The sequence below is a fragment of the Silurus aristotelis genome, assembly GCF_946808225.1.
Source record: "Silurus aristotelis genome assembly, chromosome: 19".
Taxonomy (NCBI): Eukaryota; Metazoa; Chordata; class Actinopteri; order Siluriformes; family Siluridae; genus Silurus; species Silurus aristotelis.
The window spans coordinates 19362428-19383467 of record NC_139592.1 but is presented as its reverse complement, the minus strand read 5'-3'; the positions used below and the strand labels follow the sequence as shown (position 1 = coordinate 19383467).

At 43.2% G+C, this 21040-nt stretch overlaps 2 protein-coding genes across 3 annotated transcripts in view; one reads left to right on the top strand and one right to left on the bottom strand.

Annotated features, from left to right (window-relative positions):
* fmnl3 (formin-like 3) overlaps window positions 1–21040 on the bottom strand; it is a 268194-nt gene that overhangs the window by 178965 nt on the left and 68189 nt on the right. The window lies entirely within an intron of this gene.
* lrp1ab (low density lipoprotein receptor-related protein 1Ab) overlaps window positions 1–21040 on the top strand; it is a 122939-nt gene that overhangs the window by 90767 nt on the left and 11132 nt on the right. Inside the window, exons 43-77 of one of the 2 annotated variants that reach the window (XM_083570453.1) lie at window positions 97–286; window positions 498–702; window positions 857–1046; window positions 1734–1859; window positions 1968–2096; window positions 2228–2347; window positions 2637–2750; window positions 2974–3123; window positions 3212–3334; window positions 3441–3557; window positions 4636–4761; window positions 4850–4972; window positions 5168–5308; window positions 10196–10383; window positions 10746–10929; window positions 11263–11348; window positions 11450–11569; window positions 11667–11854; window positions 12274–12479; window positions 12629–12817; window positions 13133–13281; window positions 13607–13700; window positions 14719–14835; window positions 15621–15740; window positions 15890–16012; window positions 16878–17003; window positions 17084–17203; window positions 18557–18663; window positions 18873–19005; window positions 19128–19250; window positions 19336–19458; window positions 19631–19765; window positions 19873–20010; window positions 20091–20210; window positions 20662–20954. In XM_083570453.1, the coding sequence (XP_083426579.1) occupies window positions 97–286; window positions 498–702; window positions 857–1046; window positions 1734–1859; window positions 1968–2096; window positions 2228–2347; window positions 2637–2750; window positions 2974–3123; window positions 3212–3334; window positions 3441–3557; window positions 4636–4761; window positions 4850–4972; window positions 5168–5308; window positions 10196–10383; window positions 10746–10929; window positions 11263–11348; window positions 11450–11569; window positions 11667–11854; window positions 12274–12479; window positions 12629–12817; window positions 13133–13281; window positions 13607–13700; window positions 14719–14835; window positions 15621–15740; window positions 15890–16012; window positions 16878–17003; window positions 17084–17203; window positions 18557–18663; window positions 18873–19005; window positions 19128–19250; window positions 19336–19458; window positions 19631–19765; window positions 19873–20010; window positions 20091–20210; window positions 20662–20954 (5036 nt within the window). The remainder of the gene's footprint in view (window positions 1–96; window positions 287–497; window positions 703–856; window positions 1047–1733; window positions 1860–1967; window positions 2097–2227; window positions 2348–2636; window positions 2751–2973; window positions 3124–3211; window positions 3335–3440; window positions 3558–4635; window positions 4762–4849; window positions 4973–5167; window positions 5309–10195; window positions 10384–10745; window positions 10930–11262; window positions 11349–11449; window positions 11570–11666; window positions 11855–12273; window positions 12480–12628; window positions 12818–13132; window positions 13282–13606; window positions 13701–14718; window positions 14836–15620; window positions 15741–15889; window positions 16013–16877; window positions 17004–17083; window positions 17204–18556; window positions 18664–18872; window positions 19006–19127; window positions 19251–19335; window positions 19459–19630; window positions 19766–19872; window positions 20011–20090; window positions 20211–20661; window positions 20955–21040) is intronic. The other variant, XM_083570454.1, reaches the window with a different exon arrangement.

The following is a 21040-nucleotide window of genomic DNA, read 5'->3' as shown; positions in this document are numbered from 1 at the left end:
AATCCAAACATCACGTTATTTAATTATAAAGTAATCGCTTTCCTTGCCAATGATCTGCTTTATTTCATTTCAATCCCTGTGTCTTTTTTGTCTTAGATGTGGGCTCAGTCGAGGGATTGGCATATCACAGGGGTTGGGACACACTCTACTGGACCAGCTACACCACTTCCACTATTACTCGCCACACAGTGGACCAGTCACGCAGTGGTGCCTTCAACAGGGATACAGTGGTCACCATGTCTGGAGTAGACCACCCCAGAGCTTTTGCTCTAGACGAGTGCCAAGGGTGAGCATTCGACTCTGGTTTAAAGCTTAGATCGGCACTGAACTGGTTTTTACAGCTCTTAGTTCCATCCTTGGTATATACTGCTGACGTGGCCTAGCTACGGAATTGGATCAGTTTTTCCCTCTGCTAAATACATCACACCATCTATGTTAAGACATCGCCGTTTCTTTAATCTGTTCACAAATCTTAATAACCACGCCATGCTTTTTAGGCTGATGTTCTGGACAAATTGGAACGAGTTTGCTCCCAGCATCATGCGCTCATCTCTGTCTGGGGCTAACGTGCTGGTGATTGTGGGCAACAGCATCCGCGCGCCAAACGGCCTTGCGATAGACCACCGTGCCGAGAAGATTTACTTCTCAGATGCCACGCTGGATAAGATCGAACGCTGCGAGTATGACGGCACCAACCGTTTCGTGAGTGCTCCTGTGTCTGTATTTGTGTATTAGAGAAACTTAGCAAGAGGCCGTTTGTGTGCTTGTATGAGAATATTTTTAAATTATGAAGAGTTATAGAATTGTATATTTGTTTCAGTATATTTACAGCTCTCTTTATGTGATTTTTGTGTAGGTGGTCTTAAAGAACGAGCCCGTACATCCATTCGGCCTGGCCATGTATGGAGAGTATATCTTCTGGACCGACTGGGTGCGCAGAGCTGTGCTCCGTGCGGATAAATTCGGCAAAGATATGAAAGTGCTGCGCGCCGACATTCCCCAGCAGCCCATGGGCATAATCGCCGTGGCCCAGGACGCAAACAGCTGTTCGTTGACTCAAACACTAATTTGAATATTAACAGTAATAATGTTAAGAGGTCGACCGATAGTGTATTTCACAGATAACCGTTTAATCAACCCATAAATAAAACATTAAATACAACCAATATTATGAATATGGGATAAGATGCACTAAACTTTATTACAAAAGAAAACAGTACTCAATTATTAAAATATGCTAAATGAATTAAATTTGAATATATCAATTATATTTAAACGTATTAAGAAAAATTTGACATGCATTCAAGCTGAAACAAAAAGTAACAATCCAAATAAATCTTAAATACATCCTAAATGATAAAAAAAAAAGATGAAATGTAACTAATCTTGTTAAAGCACTGCAAGCGATTCAGTTATGACATGGTCCAGTTCTGTTTTAATATTCAAATTTAAGAAGCCTCAAATTTTAATGGAGAAAGCAGTTCTGGTTGGCTCGTCTTGGCATCATAAAACGTGCCCGCAAACAGAACGTGGCATCAGTGATTCGCCTGTAGAGGCTGCTCTCATACTGTAGAATGCCAGCAGATTTCTTCAGGCGCAACCCGGAAAAACTATCTGTTATGGATATATGGTATTTTTTCAGATAATTTCAGCAACTGAATCGGCTGACCTCTAGTTAATAGCATAAAAGCTGATTGAGAGAAAAGCTGATCTTTGCTTTGTATGCGGCGCAGGCGAGTTCTCTCCGTGCCACACCAACAATGGCGGCTGTGAGGATCTGTGTCTGCTCACCTCAGAGGGCCGGGTCAACTGCAGCTGCCGTGGGGACCGCAAACTGGTGGAGGGCAACGTGTGCGTCGGTAAGGCAAACACACACATGCTAATAACCATGCTGATTTTTCTGTACCCGTGAAAATAATTACATACGAGAAACCGGTCCGAATGGCAGTGTGTGCTTTGTCTCCCAGCTGAGAACACGACATGTCACAGCGTGGATGAGTTCGAGTGCGGCAATGGCGACTGCATCAACTACAGCCTGACGTGTGACGGCCGCGCTCACTGCAAAGACAAATCCGACGAGAAGCCATCCTACTGTTGTAAGTGTGGACATGTAAACAACTTTGCACACCAATGAAATCTTACCTTTTTTTTTTCACTCATAACTGCAAATTTATCTTTGTATGTAAATGGGTGTTGATGCATTTCTGAAATGACATGTTCGCTGTAGCGAATCGTGGATGCAAGAAGGGTTACAGGCGCTGCCTCAACGGACGCTGCATCAAACACAGCTCCTGGTGTGACGGCACAGACGACTGTGGAGACCGTTCAGACGAGCGGCCTTGCAACTGTAAGTGCAGAGACTGTGGGTGTGTGTATGTAGGTGTGGAGTCATGGTGCAACACAATAATTGTAGCATTCTAAACTTAACCTATACTACCAGGCAGAGACACTTAACAAACTTGCGGTCCGCCACTTAATATGTACGTGAGGGAACTCTGATGTTCTGCACGTAAAACAAAGCTTGCATTCAGTACACATGTGCACCGTACCGAAACTGTTTGAGCAGAATACATGTACTGTTACACCCCTAATATATATTGTATTATAACTGTGTGTGTTTTATCGCACTTCTCTAGTGACCCTTTGCAGTGCGTCAGAGTTTCAATGTAAGGACGGTTCTTGCATCTCCAACTTGAGCCGCTGTAATCAAGTGGTAGACTGTGAGGATGCCAGTGACGAAATAAATTGCAGTATGTATTTCTCATTTGTTTCACAAGAAGATACGATGAGCTAGATATGTACATTTTTAACACATAGCTGTAATATATTTTATGATCTCTAGAGCACTATTAAAAAGTAAAATCCATCCAATTGTCCAGTAACCCTGCTCAGGATGGTCTATATAGCTAGGAGATCAGCAACATATAAAGCAAGACCGTCATTTAGTCCTGAACACTTTACACTCTTCTTCAGGCCCAACCGATTGCATCAGCTACTACCAGTTAGGAGTTAAAGGCGTGACCTTCCAGAAATGCGAATTCACCACACTGTGCTACGCACCGTCTTGGCAATGCGACGGCTCAAACGACTGCGGCGACTTTTCAGACGAGAGGAACTGTCCAGGTCAGACGCAAGTACCTCACATGCACAATAGTCTACCCAGAGCAAACATTCATTCATTTATTCATTCATTAATGTGTCCATGTTCCAGAGAAGAGGAAGCTGAAATGTCCTGTGAACTTCTTTGCCTGTCCCAGCGGCCGCTGTATTCCCATGAGCTGGACATGCGACAAAGAGAACGACTGTGAAAATGGAACGGACGAGACTCATTGCGGTTCGGTGGCACAGCTAAATCTGAGCGACTATAGCTCACTTTTTAAACGGTCATATTGTCTGATGATTAGTATTATCTCACACCTCATTTGTTCCCGTCTGTGTAGATAAGTTTTGCTCGCCGACACAGTTCGAGTGCGGGAATCATCGCTGCATCTTCAGCTCCTGGGTGTGTGACGGTACAGATGATTGTGGAGATGGCACAGATGAGGACAGCCGATGCAGTGAGTCAGATGTGTGCTTGTGTGGGTGGCTGGTTGTGGGAGGGGTTCAGTTGATCGTGCACTAATGGAAGATGCCAACTGGATGATTTGTCATAACAGTAGAAAAAAGGAACATACCAAGTAAAATGCACTGGCAGATACATGCACATTTTTTTTTTACAGTCAATGCGATTATTAACTGTAATATTTCTTTATACAACACGTGAATTCTCTGTTCTGATTGGATCATTTATTTTTTCGAATCAGCAACCGCATAGATTTCGAACTATTTGCGGCTTTCTATCAATTCACTCAGTCTAATGCAGACAAAAATCTAACTTGACTGAGGGACGTGGGTCGAAAACCAACGTTGCGTTTTTCCAAAACATCTAAATAAAATGAAAGTCCCCATGGTTCTTCTTATTCGTGATTAGAAAACATGACTCAGTAATCTGTTTAGCTGATGCAGTTTTATTTTTAAAGTTCTTGTTAAATGAAGCTTATAGTACCATGAGAAACGATCAGGTTTATTGTACAATAGAGTTCAAAGCCTAATACAGCTATTTAGGGACCTCTAATGAAGCTGGTCCTTATTTTTCCAAATTTTTTTCCACATGGTTTTTATGGGACTGGGGGCGTGGCTAAGCACCAGCTTGTTTCTTGTAGCTCCACCCATTCACAAATTGCTACCCCAGCTTTTTTCCATTTATTTTCCCCCCTCATATATGGGATGGCAGGCCAAATCAGAGGTCACTTATAGATTATAGTCTAATAATAAATATGTATATTTTTTCAATTTAACAAAACATAATGTAGAATTGTTTTTTGGGAGGAATCTGCAGTGTGAAAAATTTTGGACAGAGAGATGAGAAATGATAGACTGGTAAGGAACCAGCAATACATAACAATGTATGTAACTATAAATTGATAAAAACTACAAGGTACAAAGTTTTTTTTTAAATGAACAAAAAGTGAGCAAGTGGGTCAAATGCCCTGTGTGACATTCTACTGATACATTAATTGATTTATATAAAGGCTCTTGATGCTTTGTATTCTGTAGGTTCTGTAATGTATTATTCCGTACGCAATGCCATTCCAGGTTCAAAGACGTGCAGTCCTGAAGCGTTCCACTGCCCCGGGTCCCACTGTGTGCCCCAGCGTTGGAAGTGTGACGGGGACAAAGACTGTCCAGATGGAGCTGATGAGGGTGTGCAGGCTGGCTGCAGTAAGTGTCCACACATGTCCTTTTTGCCATTAATCCTTTTTTTTTCCCTCCTAATCCACACTTTATACATCTCTGTGTCTGTTTCTAGCAAACAATAAGACCTGTGATGACACAGAGTTCCAGTGCCAGAACAAGCAGTGCATCCCCAAGCATTTCGTGTGCGATCACGACATAGATTGCCGGGACGGTTCTGACGAGTCTCCCGAATGCGGTGAGTACGTCCGTGTGCTTTTTGGTGCTCTCGTTATCCTCGCCGCAGTTTGATCATGTGCTTCAGTCCTCGAGACTACAGTACCCCATTTCATCATGCTGTTGATGCCAAATTGTGAAGATAAAGGATACATTTTTAGGGAGATGTTTTTAGGTTTAGATTTACTGATTCGTCAACGTTTCTTCTCTGTAACAGAGTACCCTACTTGTGCACCCAATGATTACCGATGTGATAACGGCCAGTGCCTGAAGCAGAAAAGCTGGGAATGCGATGGCGAGTTTGACTGTCATGACCACTCGGATGAAGCCCCCAAGAACCTCCGCTGTACAGAGCCAGGTAACAACAAGCACGTATATAATTTGTCATACTGTGGGCAGGCTAAATACCGTATCCTGATAGCTGAATGGAAGAAGAACGTTAGAAAACTCTTGTGCTGCCTTATAAACAATTGTATCTATAGTCACACTCAAAACAGATATATATATATATATATATATATATATATATATATATATATATATATATATATATATATGTATATATATATATATATATGTATATATATATATATATGTATATATATATATATATATATATGTATATATATATATGTATATATATATGTATATATATATGTATATATAGGCGGACCGCAAGTTTGTTTAGTCGCCGCCTCGCACTTTTGCGTGTTTTTTATTTTTTTATTTGTATTAATAAAAATATTAATATTATATATTAATAAGATTTGTTTTGCCCATGCATGAAAATGCTAAAGAATCCATAGCGCTATTGTTTGCCGCTAAAAACAGGAACTGGCTAGCGCTAGCTTTTTGGGTTCTTTAGCATTTTATGTACAGCTGCAAGCATTTCTCTTAAAACGGGAGTGGAAGCTCAGTGGTTAAGGCTCTGGGTTACTGATCGGTAGGTCGGGGGTTCAAGCCCCCACTCTTCGGCCCTTAAGCAAGGCTCTTAACCCTCTGTGCTCCAGGGGCGCTATCATGGCTAAAGGCTATTCTATTGTATTCTTCTATTCTAAAATCCTGACAATTCCACATCTCGAGGAAGTGAATGAATGAAAAATGGAAGGAATGAAGACATTTGTTAAAGTATGCTGAAATAAGTAGAACCGTTAATTAGATCATATCTTTAGAAAATTAAACATTCAATGCAAAAAACACACATTTACATACACATCTGTATTATCCAAATGTGATCTAACAACGGTAAACTATTGAATAAAATTTTTCCATTAATTTCATTTTATTAATTTTATTTGTGCCAATTCAATTGATTACTTAATTTAATCAATATAATAAATTGTATTCAAATTCAAAAATCTGTTCAAATGTTGATCACAAATGTTAAAAATAATAATCTGCATTTCTCAAAATCATGATGCAACCCAGCTGTGAAATATCCCTGACTTTATGCCGCTGTGTATTTGGATTTCAAATTCTGATTAGTCATAAATTCATCCATTTATTTCCAGTGGGCTCGGCGCATCTCAAGTTTCTATTAACGCTCACATTCTTGTACATAATTGTTTCAATAGAAATATTTTTTGATCGCATTCCTTCGCCCCACACACACATCTTAAAATCTCAGGTGTTTCAGTATATAGTAATTCATGACCTCAGGCACCACTTGTCCCAATGTATTATTCCTGCTGTCATACGATCTGTGTGAAAATAGAAAGGATTTCCCTGCAGCTATACAGTAAGTCGCAAAAGCTTGTGGTCATAAAAACCGCTGGTTAAGATCCAGCTGTGCAATGCAGTGTGTAAACCTGGTGAAGGGGTTGATGGTGGCCAGTTTGCTGCCTCATTAATGTCGCCCCTGCCTGATGAGATTGACTGCTTCGTCGAGCTTCCGTTTTTGATCCTTCTTGGAATAATAGTGTGGTGGTGGTGGTGGTGGTGGTGGTGGTGGTGGTGGTAAACTCCCTCCGCACTTAGAATACAAAAAACGAGTTTTAAATGTTAAATGCATCGTGAATGGCTGCTATCCATTATATGAAGTAGTGTTTGTGGATTTTTTGAATGCATTAAGGGGTTTGTTTTTGAGAGGACACTATTTTGATTATACCACGGTTATCCTTCTTTAAATTGATTCATTCATATTGGCAAATATGTTGTTGCCTCAACTAAGCCACGGTCAGTGATTCACTTATGTCATAACTTGGATTAGATCCTCTCCCGTTCACGGCCGAGTGATTATAAATCAGCTAATCAATTAGCCAGGATTCCTAACGTGGATTTCGTCTCAAATAATGACTGGATGTGTGTGGATCAGTCAGCTGAGGGTTTTCAAATTCCATGACTGACATTTGGGATCACTGGGATCAAGGTGAAGATTTCCAGCATTTGGCTCCAGTAGCTCTGTTAGGCTGGATGTTAAAAAATAAATAACTAAAGGCAATGTTTGAGCTCTTTCTTGCAAATCCCAAGATTCTAGATGTGCTTTCCCCCCCCCCCCTTTTTTTTTCTTTAAGCTTTCTTGTTTTTGACTAAGCAGTCTGCACTTTTACAGAAACCCAAGCCATTAGGGGGGCACAAGCCAGTGTACTCTTAGTGCCGGTCCCAAGCCCGGGTAAATGGGGAGGGTTGCGTTAGGAAGGGCATCCAGCGTAAAACGTGCCAAATCAAATATGCGGATCACAAATGAGAATTTCATACCGGATCGGTCGAGGCCCGGGTTAACAACGACCGCCACAGGTATCGTTAGCCGACAGGGTACCGGTGGAAATTGGACTACTGTTGGCCGAAGGAGGAGAAGGAGAGGAGGAAGGCGTCTACAGAGACGGCAGGAAAAGGAGCAGTGTAGGAGAGTAGAGGTTCGGGTTGGTACTTTAAATGTTGGTACTATGACGGGTAAAGGGAGAGAGATAGCTGATATGATGGAGAGGAGAAAGGTAGATATGTTGTGTGTTCAGGAGACCAAGTGGAAAGGGAGTAAGGCCAGGAACATTGGAGGTGGGTTTAAACTGTTTTATCATGGTGTGGATGGGAAGAGAAATGGTGTAGGGGTGATTCTGAAGGAAGCGTACAGTAAGAGTGTAGTGGAGGTGACGAGAGTTTCTGATAGGGTGATGATCGTGAAGGTGGAAGTTGAAGGGATGATGATAAATGTCATCAGTGCCTATGCTCCACAAGTTGGCTGTGAGATGGAGGAGAAAGAAAGATTCTGGAGTGAATTAGATGAAGTGGTAGATGGTGTACCTAGGAAAGAACGATTGGTGATTGGGGCAGACTTTAATGGGCATGTAGGTGAAGGAAACAGAGGTGATGAGGAGGTGATGGGTAGGTATGGTTTTAAGGAGAGGAATGTGGAAGGGCAGATGGTGGTAGATTTTGCTAAAAGGATGGAAATGGCAGTGGTGAACACGTATTTTAAGAAGAAGGAGGATCATAGGGTGACGTATAAGAGTGGAGGAAGGTGCACACAGGTGGATTATGTTCTGTGTAGGAGATGTAACCTGAAGGAGATTGGAGACTGTAAGGTGTTGGCGGGGGACAGTGTAGCTAGACAGCATCGGATGGTGGTCTGTAGGATGGTTTTGGAGGCGAAGAAGAAGAGGAGGAAAGTAAGGTTTGAAAGAAGAATAAGATGGTGGAAACTGAAGGAGGAAGAGTGTAGTGTGAGGTTCAGGGAAGAGGTCAGACAGGGGCTTGGTGGTGGTGAAGAGGTGCCGGATGATTGGGCAACTACTGCAGGAGTGATGAGGGAGGCAGCTAGAAAAGTACTTGGTGTGACATCTGGAAATAGAAAGCAAGACAAGGAGACGTGGTGGTGGAATGAGGAAGTGCAGGAGAGCATTAGGGGAAAGAGGTTGGCAAAACAGAAGTGGGATCGACAGAGTGATGAGAAAAGTAGGCAGGAGTACAAGGAGATGCGGCAGCAGGTTAAAAGGGATGTGGCGAAAGCCAAGGAAAAGGCATATGAGGAACTGTATAAGAGGTTGGACACTAAGGAAGGAGAAAAGGATTTATACCGATTGGCCAAGCAGAGGGACCGAGCTGGGAAGGATGTACTGCAAGTTAGAGCAATAAAGGATGGAGAGGAAAATGTGTTGACTAGTGAGGAGAGTGTGTTGAGAAGATGGAGGGAGTATTTTAAGCAGCTGATAAATGAGGAAAATCAGAGAGAGAGAAGGTTGGAGGATGTGGAGTTGGTGAAGCAGGATGTAGATAGGATTAGTAAGGAGGAAGTGAGAGCAAAGTAATGGAGTTAGGGTGTTAGGGAAGTAAAGAAAAGAGTGCAGCCAGGGTGGAGTGGGTGGAGAAGAGTGACAGGAGTGATTTGTGATAGAAGAGTATCTGCAAGAATGAAAGGGAAAGTTTATAGGACTGTGGTGAGACCTGCGATGTTGTATGGATTAGAGACAGTGGCATTGAGTAAAAGACAGGAGGTGGAGCTGGAGGTAGCAGAGCTGAAGATGTTGAGGTTTTCGTTGGGAGTGACGAGGATGGACAAGATTAGAAATGAGTTTATTAGAGGGACAGCACATGTAGGATGTTTTGGTGACAAGGTGAGGGAGGCGAGATTGAGATGGTTTGGACATGTGCAGAGAAGGGACATGAATTATATTGGTAGAAAAATGCTGAAGATGGAGCCACCAGGTAGGAGGAAAAGAGGAAGGCCAAGGAGGAGGTTCATGGATGTGGTGAGGGAAGACATGCAGGTAGTTGGTGTAAAAGAGGCAGATATAAAGTAACAGGGTGGTATGGAGACGGATGATCCGCTGTGGCGACCCCTAATGGGAGCAGCCGAAAGAAGAAGAAGAAGTCGTCTGCACTTTTACAGAAACCCAAATGAAAACCAAACCATTTAACTGAGTTCAATTGTGTTTTGTGGCGAAAGCTCAATAATTCTAGGTTCTATTCTGATTCCGCTTGATGGTAAAGCGAAGCATGTAGTCGTCCAGTACTAAAGAAAATTCCAGAAAAGCATGGACTTTCCACGTTCCAACTTTTTTGTTTCAATCGCATGCTCAATTATATGTTGTATTGGCTTGGGGTTTTACATTTGGGAACGGTAAAGTCTAATTGCACCTGTGTGTGTGTGTGTGTGTGTGTGTGTGTGTGTGTGTGTGTGTGTGTGTGTGTGTGTGTGTGTGTGTGTGTGTGTGTGTGTGTGTGTGTGTGTGTGTGTGTGTGTGTGTGTGTGTGTGTGTGTGTGTGTGTGTGTGTGTGTGTGTGTGTGTGTGTGTGTGTGTGTCCACAGAGAAGCACTGTAATGACTCGGCACATATGTGCAACAACGGGAAGTGCGTGAGCGAGGACGTGCTGTGCGACTGGAAGGACGACTGCGGGGACGGCTCGGATGAGCACAACTGCTTCGTCAACGAGTGTCTTAACAGCAAGCTGAGTGGCTGCACACAGCTCTGTGAGGACCTCAAGATTGGATACAAGGTGTGTGCATGCGCTTTTTGTGTACACGTGCAGTTTTGTATGAACCATGGGCCAGTTTCTTATCAGTATGTGGATATGGAGCCATGTGAATATAGATACATAGGTGGAGCTAGATTGATGCATAGTATAATTTCATATAGGTAGATGCACAATATATGGTCAAAAGTATTGGTACACACTTGTATAGAGATTTTGAGTGACCTGCTATGGAGCTCTAGCTTCATGCCTATTGAATAGCTTTGGGGTGAATTAGATCTAATGCTCATGTGGCTGAATGAGCGCAAATCTCCACGAGCACACTTCAAAATCGGGTGGAACATCTTTCCAGAATTTATTTTTTTTATTTTTACATTTTTTATCAGTGCCGATGCGAGCCTGGATTCCGACTGAAGAATGATGGCAAGACGTGTGTGGACGTGGACGAGTGCACCACCACATACCCTTGCTCTCAGCGCTGCGTCAACAGCTACGGCAGCTTCCACTGCTTCTGCGTTGAAGGTTATGCTGTGCATGCTAACGATGTGACACGCTGCAAGTCTTCATCGGGTACGGGGGAAAAAAAAATCACAATTGCAAACACGTACACCCATCAGGCATAACATTATGACCGGTGAAGTGAATGCCACTGATTATCTCTTCATCATGGCACTTGTTAGTATATACCTGGGCAGCAAGTCAACTTTTTGTCCTTAAAGTTGATGTGGTCCAAGGAAGGAACAAGGAAAGGTATCAGAATACACAGTGTATCTCAGTTATGAGACCAACACAATATTAGGCAGGTGGTCATAATGTTATGCCTCATCAGTGTATAATACCCACTCTCACTTCCGGTATATAATATGACCACTAATTGGCTCGGCCGGACATTTCCTTTTGTAGAAGAGGAGGCTTTCCTGCTATTTGCTAACCGCTACTACTTGAGGAAGCTCAACCTCGATGGCAGCAACTACACCCTCATCAAACAGGCAAAAAATGTCCTTTTAATCCAACAATAATGCTTGAGAAAAGTCCTCGCAAGTTTCACACATTTACTCTCTTCGAATGAATAAATTTCGCTGTGTTCCAGGGTTTAAACAATGCCGTAGCACTGGACTATCACTACGCAGAGCAGATGATCTACTGGACGGACGTGACCACGCAGGGCAGCATGATCCGCCGCATGTACATGAATGGCAGCAATGTTGAGGTATGTTGGAGGTTTCTGCTATCCAACAATACAGTCGCAGGCATTTCTCTGTTGTGTTTATCAATCATATAAATTTTTGCCCCTGCCTCCGTTGAAGGTTTTGCACCGGACATCTTTGAGCAATCCGGATGGTTTGGCGGTGGACTGGGTCGGAGGCAACCTTTATTGGTGCGATAAGGGCAGAGACACCATCGAGGTCTCCAAGTTGAACGGGGCTTACCGGAGCATGCTGGTCAACAGCGGGCTGAGGGAGCCGCGAGCTGTGGCCGTGGACGTACGCAATGGGTGAGTGCGATGTGAGATGAATATACGAGATGCTATCAAAAAGTTTGGAGACTAGTTTTGTAACAGCCAGCAGATGGCAGCACAGGGCTGCACACACAGTCACAGGAAGCATCGACCTTTATAAGTCAGTGTGCCAAAAGATATTGTCCTGTGTACATCAGGAGCTGTGCAACTGGTGCTGATTCTGATTCTGACCACATGCATCATTACAACGTCTGCGATTTTATCATGGACATGAAAACAATCCAAACAATTGTGCCGAATTTTTAAGGTTTTAAGGCATCTGGGCGAGAACATTCAGCGAAATCGACCACATCTGTGGCGCGCTAGTCTCGAGACATTTTGATTCCACCTTGTAGTACATTCCTTTTTATTCACAGTAATGGTTTTGTTGGTAATATTTGTTCTTGTGTGTCCAGTTATCTGTACTGGTCAGATTGGGGAGATGTGCCTCACATCGGCCGCATTGGAATGGACGGCACAAACCGCAGCGTTATCATCAAGGACAAGATCACATGGCCTAACGGTCTCACGCTGGACTACATCAATGACCGTATCTACTGGGCTGACGCCCGCGAGGACTACATCGCCTTTGCTAGCCTCGACGGCACCAACAGGCACACTGGTACGGAATGTCTCTATATATGTATATAATGTGTATTTATGTGTATATATGTATGTATGGTGGTGAACCGTACAAGGATGCAGTGTGAGAAGGAATTTAGCTTGGGTCGCTCAGCATGTGTTTTGCGCTCGTATCGTCTTCCCGTGCAGTGCTGAATCACGACATCCCACACATCTTCGCCATGACTATGTTCGAGGATTACATTTACTGGACTGACTGGGAGACCAAGTCCATCAACCGAGTTCACAAAACCCTGGGCACCAACAAGACCGTGCTAATCAGCACGCTGCACAGGCCTATGGACATCCACATTTACCATCCGTACAGGCAGCCTCCGGGTGAGGACACACACACACACCTCCAAACGAGCTACAAATAAATCCACTGAAAGCCATATTATTATGGGATAGACACAACAGAGTCATAAATCATATTACGCTATTATTCTATTATTCTATTTACCGCTACTCTTAAAGTAAAGACAGAATAAAAACAAGCCCACAAGGATACTTTCATTCATTTTTTATTCTCTGCATCAAGTAAATTATAGATTTAACATACATACATTTAAAGCAACTTAAATTCCATATCTTCTCCATGTTCGTCTCTACAAAATTAGTACTAAGCATTGATGGATTTTCCTGTGTCTGCAGCGGAGAGTCACCCGTGTCAAGTGGACAACGGAGGCTGCAGTAACTTGTGTCTGCTGTCCCCTGGAGGAGGCTACAAGTGCGCCTGCCCCACTAACTTCTACCTGGCTGCAGATGGGAAACAGTGCCTCTCTAACTGCACGGCCAGCCAGGTGTGTGTCCGAAATAATATATCTGTCCCTGTGTATGTTTGTTCAGATTTTTCTTCTTGTATTGGTCAGACTTGTGCCAAATCTATGAATAAAGTACAGAAGGGTAAAAACGGCCTGGATTAGAGGAAACCTAGCGATGGCCTACACTCATCAGCGAAATGAGTTTCTCTCAAATGTATAATTATCTATTTTTTATTTATTTTTTATTTTAGTTTTTAGTTTTTTGAGGGAGTTTCTCCTCATCGCTGCTACGTCTGTCTTGCTTCATGAATACAGGAAGTCAGAAAGTAATTAGTTGTGCCGTTTTTACTTTTTGTTTGTATAGTTTGTGTGCAAGAATGATAAGTGCATCCCCTTCTGGTGGAAGTGCGACACTGAAGACGACTGTGGAGATCGTTCAGACGAGCCTGCTGACTGCGGTGAGTAAAGTCTTCAATGAGAGAAATGCATAGACTTACTGAGACGGATGAACAGACCAGGAGATGAATACCCCGGCGGAGAGAAAGACAGAGAGAAAGTGGCCTGAAACAGGTGGTCGGAAGGGCGGTGAGAGAAGGACAGACTGAAGGACAGTAAAAGATAGACAGGTTGAGTGAGAGGAAGAAAGAGACAGATGAACTGCCAGAAGGACAGAAAGAGTTAGACAGATGGACTGGCTAAGACAGATTAATGAACAGACAGATAGAAAGCTGTCCAAAATAAAAATGATCATCCAAAGAAAAAATGTACATACATCTGTTCACTTTAGGCCACACTTCAGCACTCAGTACATTCCGATTACCTAAAAAAAGCATTACATTCAATCCCTTTGATTATAATCTGCACAAAAAAGAACACCAATAATGCACACTGTGTATCTCTGATATTAACCAGAGTATGAATTGTGATAAAAAGAGGTTCCTGGACATGTGAGCGAGTCTCACCATGGAGACAGAAAAAGACTGTGTGCTCATTGCCAAAAATATCCACTCATAAGTATGACTTCCCCTGACCTAATCACTAACAAAATACTGCAAGAAAGGGACAAACTCATTTAGTTTTGTCCTAAACACACCCTAGGTGTCCCAAATACAATCCAAATATCAGGTAAGAGAGAGGGACAGAGAGAGAAAGGGACAGAGATTGAGAAAGAGTCAAATTGTCGGCAGGGCTGAACAAAAATGGATACTCAAAGAAAGAGAGAGAGAGAGAGAGAGAGAGAGACATTCTGACTGACAGAGAACAGATGGATGGACTGGCAGAGATTAAGGCAGATGGATTGGCAGACAGACAGAGAGAGAGACACAGGTGGACAAAGAGATTGAAAGTGTCCAAATAAATGGATAAGGAACCAAACACAGCCAAGGAATAGATAAAGAGAGATGTGGAGAGAAAGATATAATGAATTGATGAATGCGAGAGAGAAAATATATTGTTTCCTTTGTGTTTTGTCTTTAGTCGAGTTCAAATGTCGGCCTGGACAGTTCCAGTGTGGCACAGGCATCTGCACGAACCCTGCCTACATCTGTGACGGAGACAATGACTGCCAGGACAACTCAGATGAGGCCAACTGCGGTATTGTCCCTGCACACACCAAAATGCACAAAACAACCTTTACTGCAAAGGTGGCACGGTGATGCTTGCCTGAGTTTGCACCCTTTCTGGGTCAGAACTTGGTAGAACCTCCATTGGCTGCAAATTTGGTTCCAAGGTCTATCTTTGTTGCTCATCTAGATCCTGATATTTGCCCATTCCTATATGAACAAAAGTTTGTGGACACCTGATCATAAGATTTATGTGAGGTTTTTTTTTAATATCCAATTCCACATTTAGTCTTTATTTGCTGTTATAGTAACCTCCACTCTTCTGGGAAGATGTTCCACTAGATTTTAGTGTGTCTCCTAGTTCGAGAAAAGGGAGAATTTCCTCCTATACAATTGCGTGCCTCCAACTTCGTGGTAACAGTTTTGGCAAGAAATATATCAAATGGCTGAAAAAGTCGTGTTAAAACACTTATTTTACAGAATTTAAGGTCTTTTTTTATGAATCTGTATACATTTCTCACCTCACTGCTCACTCAGAATTATGTATGCAAGTCATGATATTAATGTTAATTTTGGTTTTATTACTTTCTATCTGCTTCATCAGGCTGACTGGCTTTTGCTGCGTTTATATTTCACAAGGCTTCTTTTTTTTTTTTTTCATTCCGCAAATGTATTGCGGAAATATAGGGGGGGTATTAGAGTAAAATATTAGTCATTGCTTAGGCAGAATGAAAATGTTAAATCATTGGTTAATTAATGGCACGCACTACAGTTTTGTTCAAAATGAGCATGTCTTTGTCGATTCGTGTGCCGCAGACATTCACGTATGCCTGCCCAGCCAGTTCAAGTGCTCCCACCCGAGCCGCTGCATTCCCGGAATTTTCCGCTGTAACGGCCAGAACAACTGCGGTCAAGGAGAAGATGAGAAAGATTGTCGTGAGTGTCTTGTCGTCCATCATAGCGGACGTGTTTCCTCAGCTGTATAACTGTCATCTCAAATGGCACATAAGTTCACCTTTATTATAGTCTTTTCCTGGTCTACTTGCTGGATTGTATACTAAGTGCCGACTGTGTATTTTATGTAGCCGAGGTGACGTGTGCACCCAACCAGTTCCAGTGTGTCATCACTAAACGCTGCATTCCACGTGTTTGGATGTGTGACCGTGACAATGACTGTGTGGACGGCTCTGATGAACCAGCCAACTGCAGTAAGGCTTTACAAACTTTAACATGGTGCGCTGGAGTGTGTTTCTCTGCTCCGTGTAATGAAATCATTCATTCATTAGAAATCAATTCCATTTTCAATTTAAGTTCAATTTTAAGTAGTCCTGGATATGAGGTGATAAGATGGTGATTACAATGGTTTGACTTCCGATTTCTTTTTATTTATGATGGGAAGGGATGGATTGTGCGATACCTTACTCTTGCCAGTGGTCGACAGTGTTATCGTGCATATTTTCTCTCCTCAGACACTGAAACGGAGCACACTGATTGGTCTCATTAGCTACAGGTGTGCTTCTTACCGCTCGTTTCGTCCGGCACTCGCGAACCAGTGCTTGTCGATCTGCCCACTGCCACGTACATATAGACGCCACTTATCATTACAAGACTCTTTCCGTTAATGTTGAATAAACTTCTCATTACAAGTAAACTTCAGTCAGCAGTGGTGCTTATAGAACGCACTTGAGGAACAGTTTAGAAATCAATCTATATACAACATGCAACCTATTGTAAAAAAATTATTGGTCACTTTCTAAATAATAAAAGTACAGTAATCCCCCGCTTTACCACGTTTCGAATCTCGTGCCCCCTGTTTATCGCCGATTGGGTTTGCCACATTTTGTTTGGCCGATTTTCCCGGCCTCTCGCGGATAGCACGGTAGAGTTTTTTGTTGACATAACGAAATTTATTAATAAAAATATAATGATTCATTATAAAAGAAAGTAGGATGTAAATACAGTACCCTACTGTATAGTTCATCTACTATGAATTATATATAAATAATTAGTTTTTTACCGAAGCGAATATGTAACCAATGCGAATCGGTGATGACCTGCCTTCTCCTCCTGCAGCTCAGATGACGTGCGGAGTGGACGAGTTCCGGTGTAAGGACTCTGGTCGCTGCATCCCTGCACGCTGGAAGTGTGACGGCGAGGACGACTGCGGCGACGGTTCGGACGAACCCAAGGAGGAGTGCGGTACGCGGATTGTCTCTTTCTCGGCTCTGATTTTAAACTTTCTCTACGCCGATTGTTGAGATTTTTGTGGTTTTGTGCAGCAGATGAGAGAACGTGTGAACCTTATCAGTTCCGCTGCAAGAACAACCGTTGTGTGCCGGGCCGCTGGCAGTGCGACTACGACAACGACTGCGGCGACAACTCGGATGAGGAGAAATGTGGTAGGTGGTCTCGAGCGGATCTACGGGGAAATGTTGCCCTGATGTGAGGGCTGAACTTGGTGGAATTGTAATGGTTTCACTGTCATTTTGTGTCTATTAGAGCGCCACAGACTGGGGTGTGTGTTAAGATTCAAGTACAATGGATAGAACTGCTGAATTGAATTTGTGTGTTGGGTGGGTGGGTGTGTGTGTGTGTGTGTGTGTGTGTCTCACATCCATTCAGTTTGCACTTGCACGACATTGCCCACATTGCTCATGAATGCTTGTCACTTCACCTTATGTTTGTTCTTCATTTCACACTGACATGGTGGCTTGACTCAGAGGTAGGTCACTGCTCTTCCATCCCCTCCTCCCTCTCCATTCAAACCCCATTCTCATTCCCTTTTTCACCTCCATTTTTCTGTTCATTCGCCGTGTAACGTGTGAAGCTAACAGTTTCAGTGCTAGTCAGTGGAATGGATCAGTGCTAGTTTACCCTTCCCAAAATGACACGATCCAATGTGTATGGCATTGTGTGTATCGTTTCTTTGCTGTTCAGTGACCGGGTCTGCTTCTCCAGTGTAAACTCCTTGAACTGTCTCATTAGTCCACTTTGATGTTTTTGAATTTTCCCAGTTAATTTGTGTGTTTCCTCATGAAAGAATTGGCATGAATATTTAATATCTACTTACCCCCCCTTTCCCCCTGTGGTAAAGCCCTTTTTTAAGCTTTTTTGACTTTCCCTTCTGTAGCCCCACCTTTTGTGTAGCGGTTTGGGAAAATCCTTCAGAAAACAATTACATAACATTCATTTTCTCTAATATAAGTAAACTTAGGCTACACTTGAACTTTTGTTTCGGCAATTTCTCGTGCAAAGATTAAGCCAATTTAACAAGCAGCAGTAAAACCAGACACTTGGTAACATCGTCAAAACAAAGATGAATATTTATACATAATGTACAAAAACCAGCAATTAATATGAACTAATAATAAGATTAGTAGCAGGAAATTTGAAGGGAATTAAAAAATAAGCCATTATTCTTCTGCAGAAACAAGAAATTAGCAATTTTGGCGTCAGGCGACGTGAACAATGCTGGTGATTTTTTGTACTGCAACTCTGCAGTAATGTTGCTCCATAACTCGATTAGTAAGCTACAAGTTATCAGACGCAATGCGCAGAAGAACATTTTAGTTATAGAAATTCCATAATAATTCTAATATCTATTTATTCACTCGATATTCGAATGACGTGAAGGGTTTTCCCAGGTCGGCAAGCAAACTTGAAAAAAAACAAAAACAAATTTAAACATGACTCCTCGTGCTGCCGTTCCAGTTAAAGAACCGTGTGTCTTTATGTGTGTGTGTGTCCCTCAGTGCCACGTCAGTGCTCAGAGAGCGAGTTCGCCTGTACCAATGGCCGCTGCATTGCTGGGCGATGGAAGTGTGACGGAGACCATGACTGCGCTGACGGCTCTGATGAGGTGCTCAATCTAAAAGGAATCTGAATTCCTCTGTATCATTTCATTACCACAGCAATGGTTAAGAATAAGCGTGTAATCCCAATAGCTGGCACTTTGGTCAGTCTGTAGTAAATCTGATGTGTTTGTTATTCAGAAATAAGTTCTTACCTGAACAAAAGAGGGCAGCAGTGTGGAGTTAATATATGTGTTTGGGTCTGTGTGTCGTGTAGCACGGCTGTGCTCTGAAGTGTGACGCGGATCAGTTCCAGTGTAAAAACGGCCACTGCATCCCTCTGCGCTGGCGCTGCGACGCTGATGCCGACTGTATAGACGGCAGCGATGAAGAGAGGTGCCATGACACTGGTGAGTGTGTTCCTACTTGATATGGCTCTTGTTTGGGATACCACGAACCAGTTTGAAGAAACGAATTCAAGACAGGATGCTGCGAGTCCGTTTCTACCTCATCCTTTTGCATTCTCTTTCAGTGGAGCGCCTCTGCCCCAGTGACGAGTTCCAGTGTAACAATACTTTGTGCAAGCCACTGGCCTGGAAGTGCGACGGCGAGGACGACTGCGGCGACAACTCGGACGAAAACCCAGAAGAGTGCCGTGAGTTTGAACACCAGCCGAAACAAAACGAGCTCACCAGAACCAGATATTGTAAAATAAACAAATGGTATTCTTCCACCTGTAGGGAAGTTCCTGTGTCCACCCACTAGAAACTTCCGCTGCCTGAACGATCGCGTGTGTCTGTGGAGCGGCAAACGCTGCGACGGTATCAATCACTGCGGAGACAACTCGGACGAGATAAACTGCGGTAAGAAAAGGGGCAGTGGCAGTAAAACGAGGTCTTTAATCTGTGCTCGTTATTAACGGTACAAATTTAACACGCAATCAAACCGGAGCATGTGAGTGTGCATGAGGCATTGAGGTGCATTTATTTTACTATATAACCATATTAGTAATTATAGAACTTTGTATACGAACAGACGATAAAAAGGCGAGCAAGTGCGGCAAGGAAAAGTTCCAGTGCAGCAACGGCAAGTGCATCAGCTCCACCCTGCGCTGCAACTTCTTCAACGACTGCGAGGACTACGGCTCTGATGAGATCGGCTGCAAGACCGGTGTGACCTCTCTCTTGCACACACTCATTCATTCACACCCAGAGTGTATAGGAAGCTCATTTGGTGGTTTAGGAAGCTCATTTGGTGTGTGTTGTATGTGCTTCCAGAAACTATACTGAACGACTGTAAGAGTAACCGCTCCCTGTGTGGAGAGACCGAAGAGGTTCACTGTATGACGAACGGCACTGACTCGTTCTGCTCCTGCAAACCCGGCTACGAGAACAACGGCTTCGGCAACTGCCAAGGTGCCCAGTCTTTTTTCGTACACGAGCACAGAGACCAGGTTCAAGAGCTGTCGAGTTCACCACAGGTTCCTTTGTTTCAGATACGAACGAGTGCAGACAGTTCGGTATGTGCTCTCAGATCTGCAACAACACCAAGGGTTCTTACAAGTGCAGCTGCCACAAGTATTTCACCAAGATAAACGACACCTGCAAGGCTGACAGTAAGCACTTCATTAGGACTTCGAGGAGGGATTTTACTCCAAGGGTCTTTGATTCATGTGCATCTCCATAACCGAGGCCGATGCGATTTGCATCTCGATGCATAGCCAAAGATATGATACATTAAAGACACATATGAAGCAGCTCCCGATGTGAGGCGATACGATTCATCCTATTACAATGTCGATTTTATTCAGCGCAATGTAATTCAATGCGATACGATGTTTTGAGTTGTAGGCTTAAAGAACGCATGATAGATTCTATGTATGATATTTCTGACCAGCAGTGCTGTAGATCAATAAATACAATGAAAATAAAACGTACATGGCGATGGTAAACGTGTATCGTTTGCTAAAGATTTACTCCGCGATACATATCCTTTACATGAATGTACGCAAACCGTAGAATTGTCCAGATACATATTCAAATATCTCAAACGCGTTTCTGTGTCAGGTCTGAATATCAACAGGCAGGTGCTCTACATCGCCGATGATAACGAGATCCGCAGTCTGGACCCGGGCATGCCCAACTGGGTATATGAACAGACCTTCCAGGGTGACGCAAACGTGCGTATTGATGCCATGGACCTGCACGTCAAGACCAACCGCATCTTCTGGACCAACTGGCACACGAGCGGCATATCATCCTTCCAGCTGCCCTCCACTTCCTCGTCTTCATCATCTGGCACATTGTCCAACTCTCATCGGAGCACACGCCAGAGCGAGGGAACAGTCACTAACCTCGTGGTACGCGACGCCATAACACACGATCATAGCAAAGTGGATGACGGGGGATTTTGCAGATGAATTCTCTTTGTTTTTTTTTACCAAAA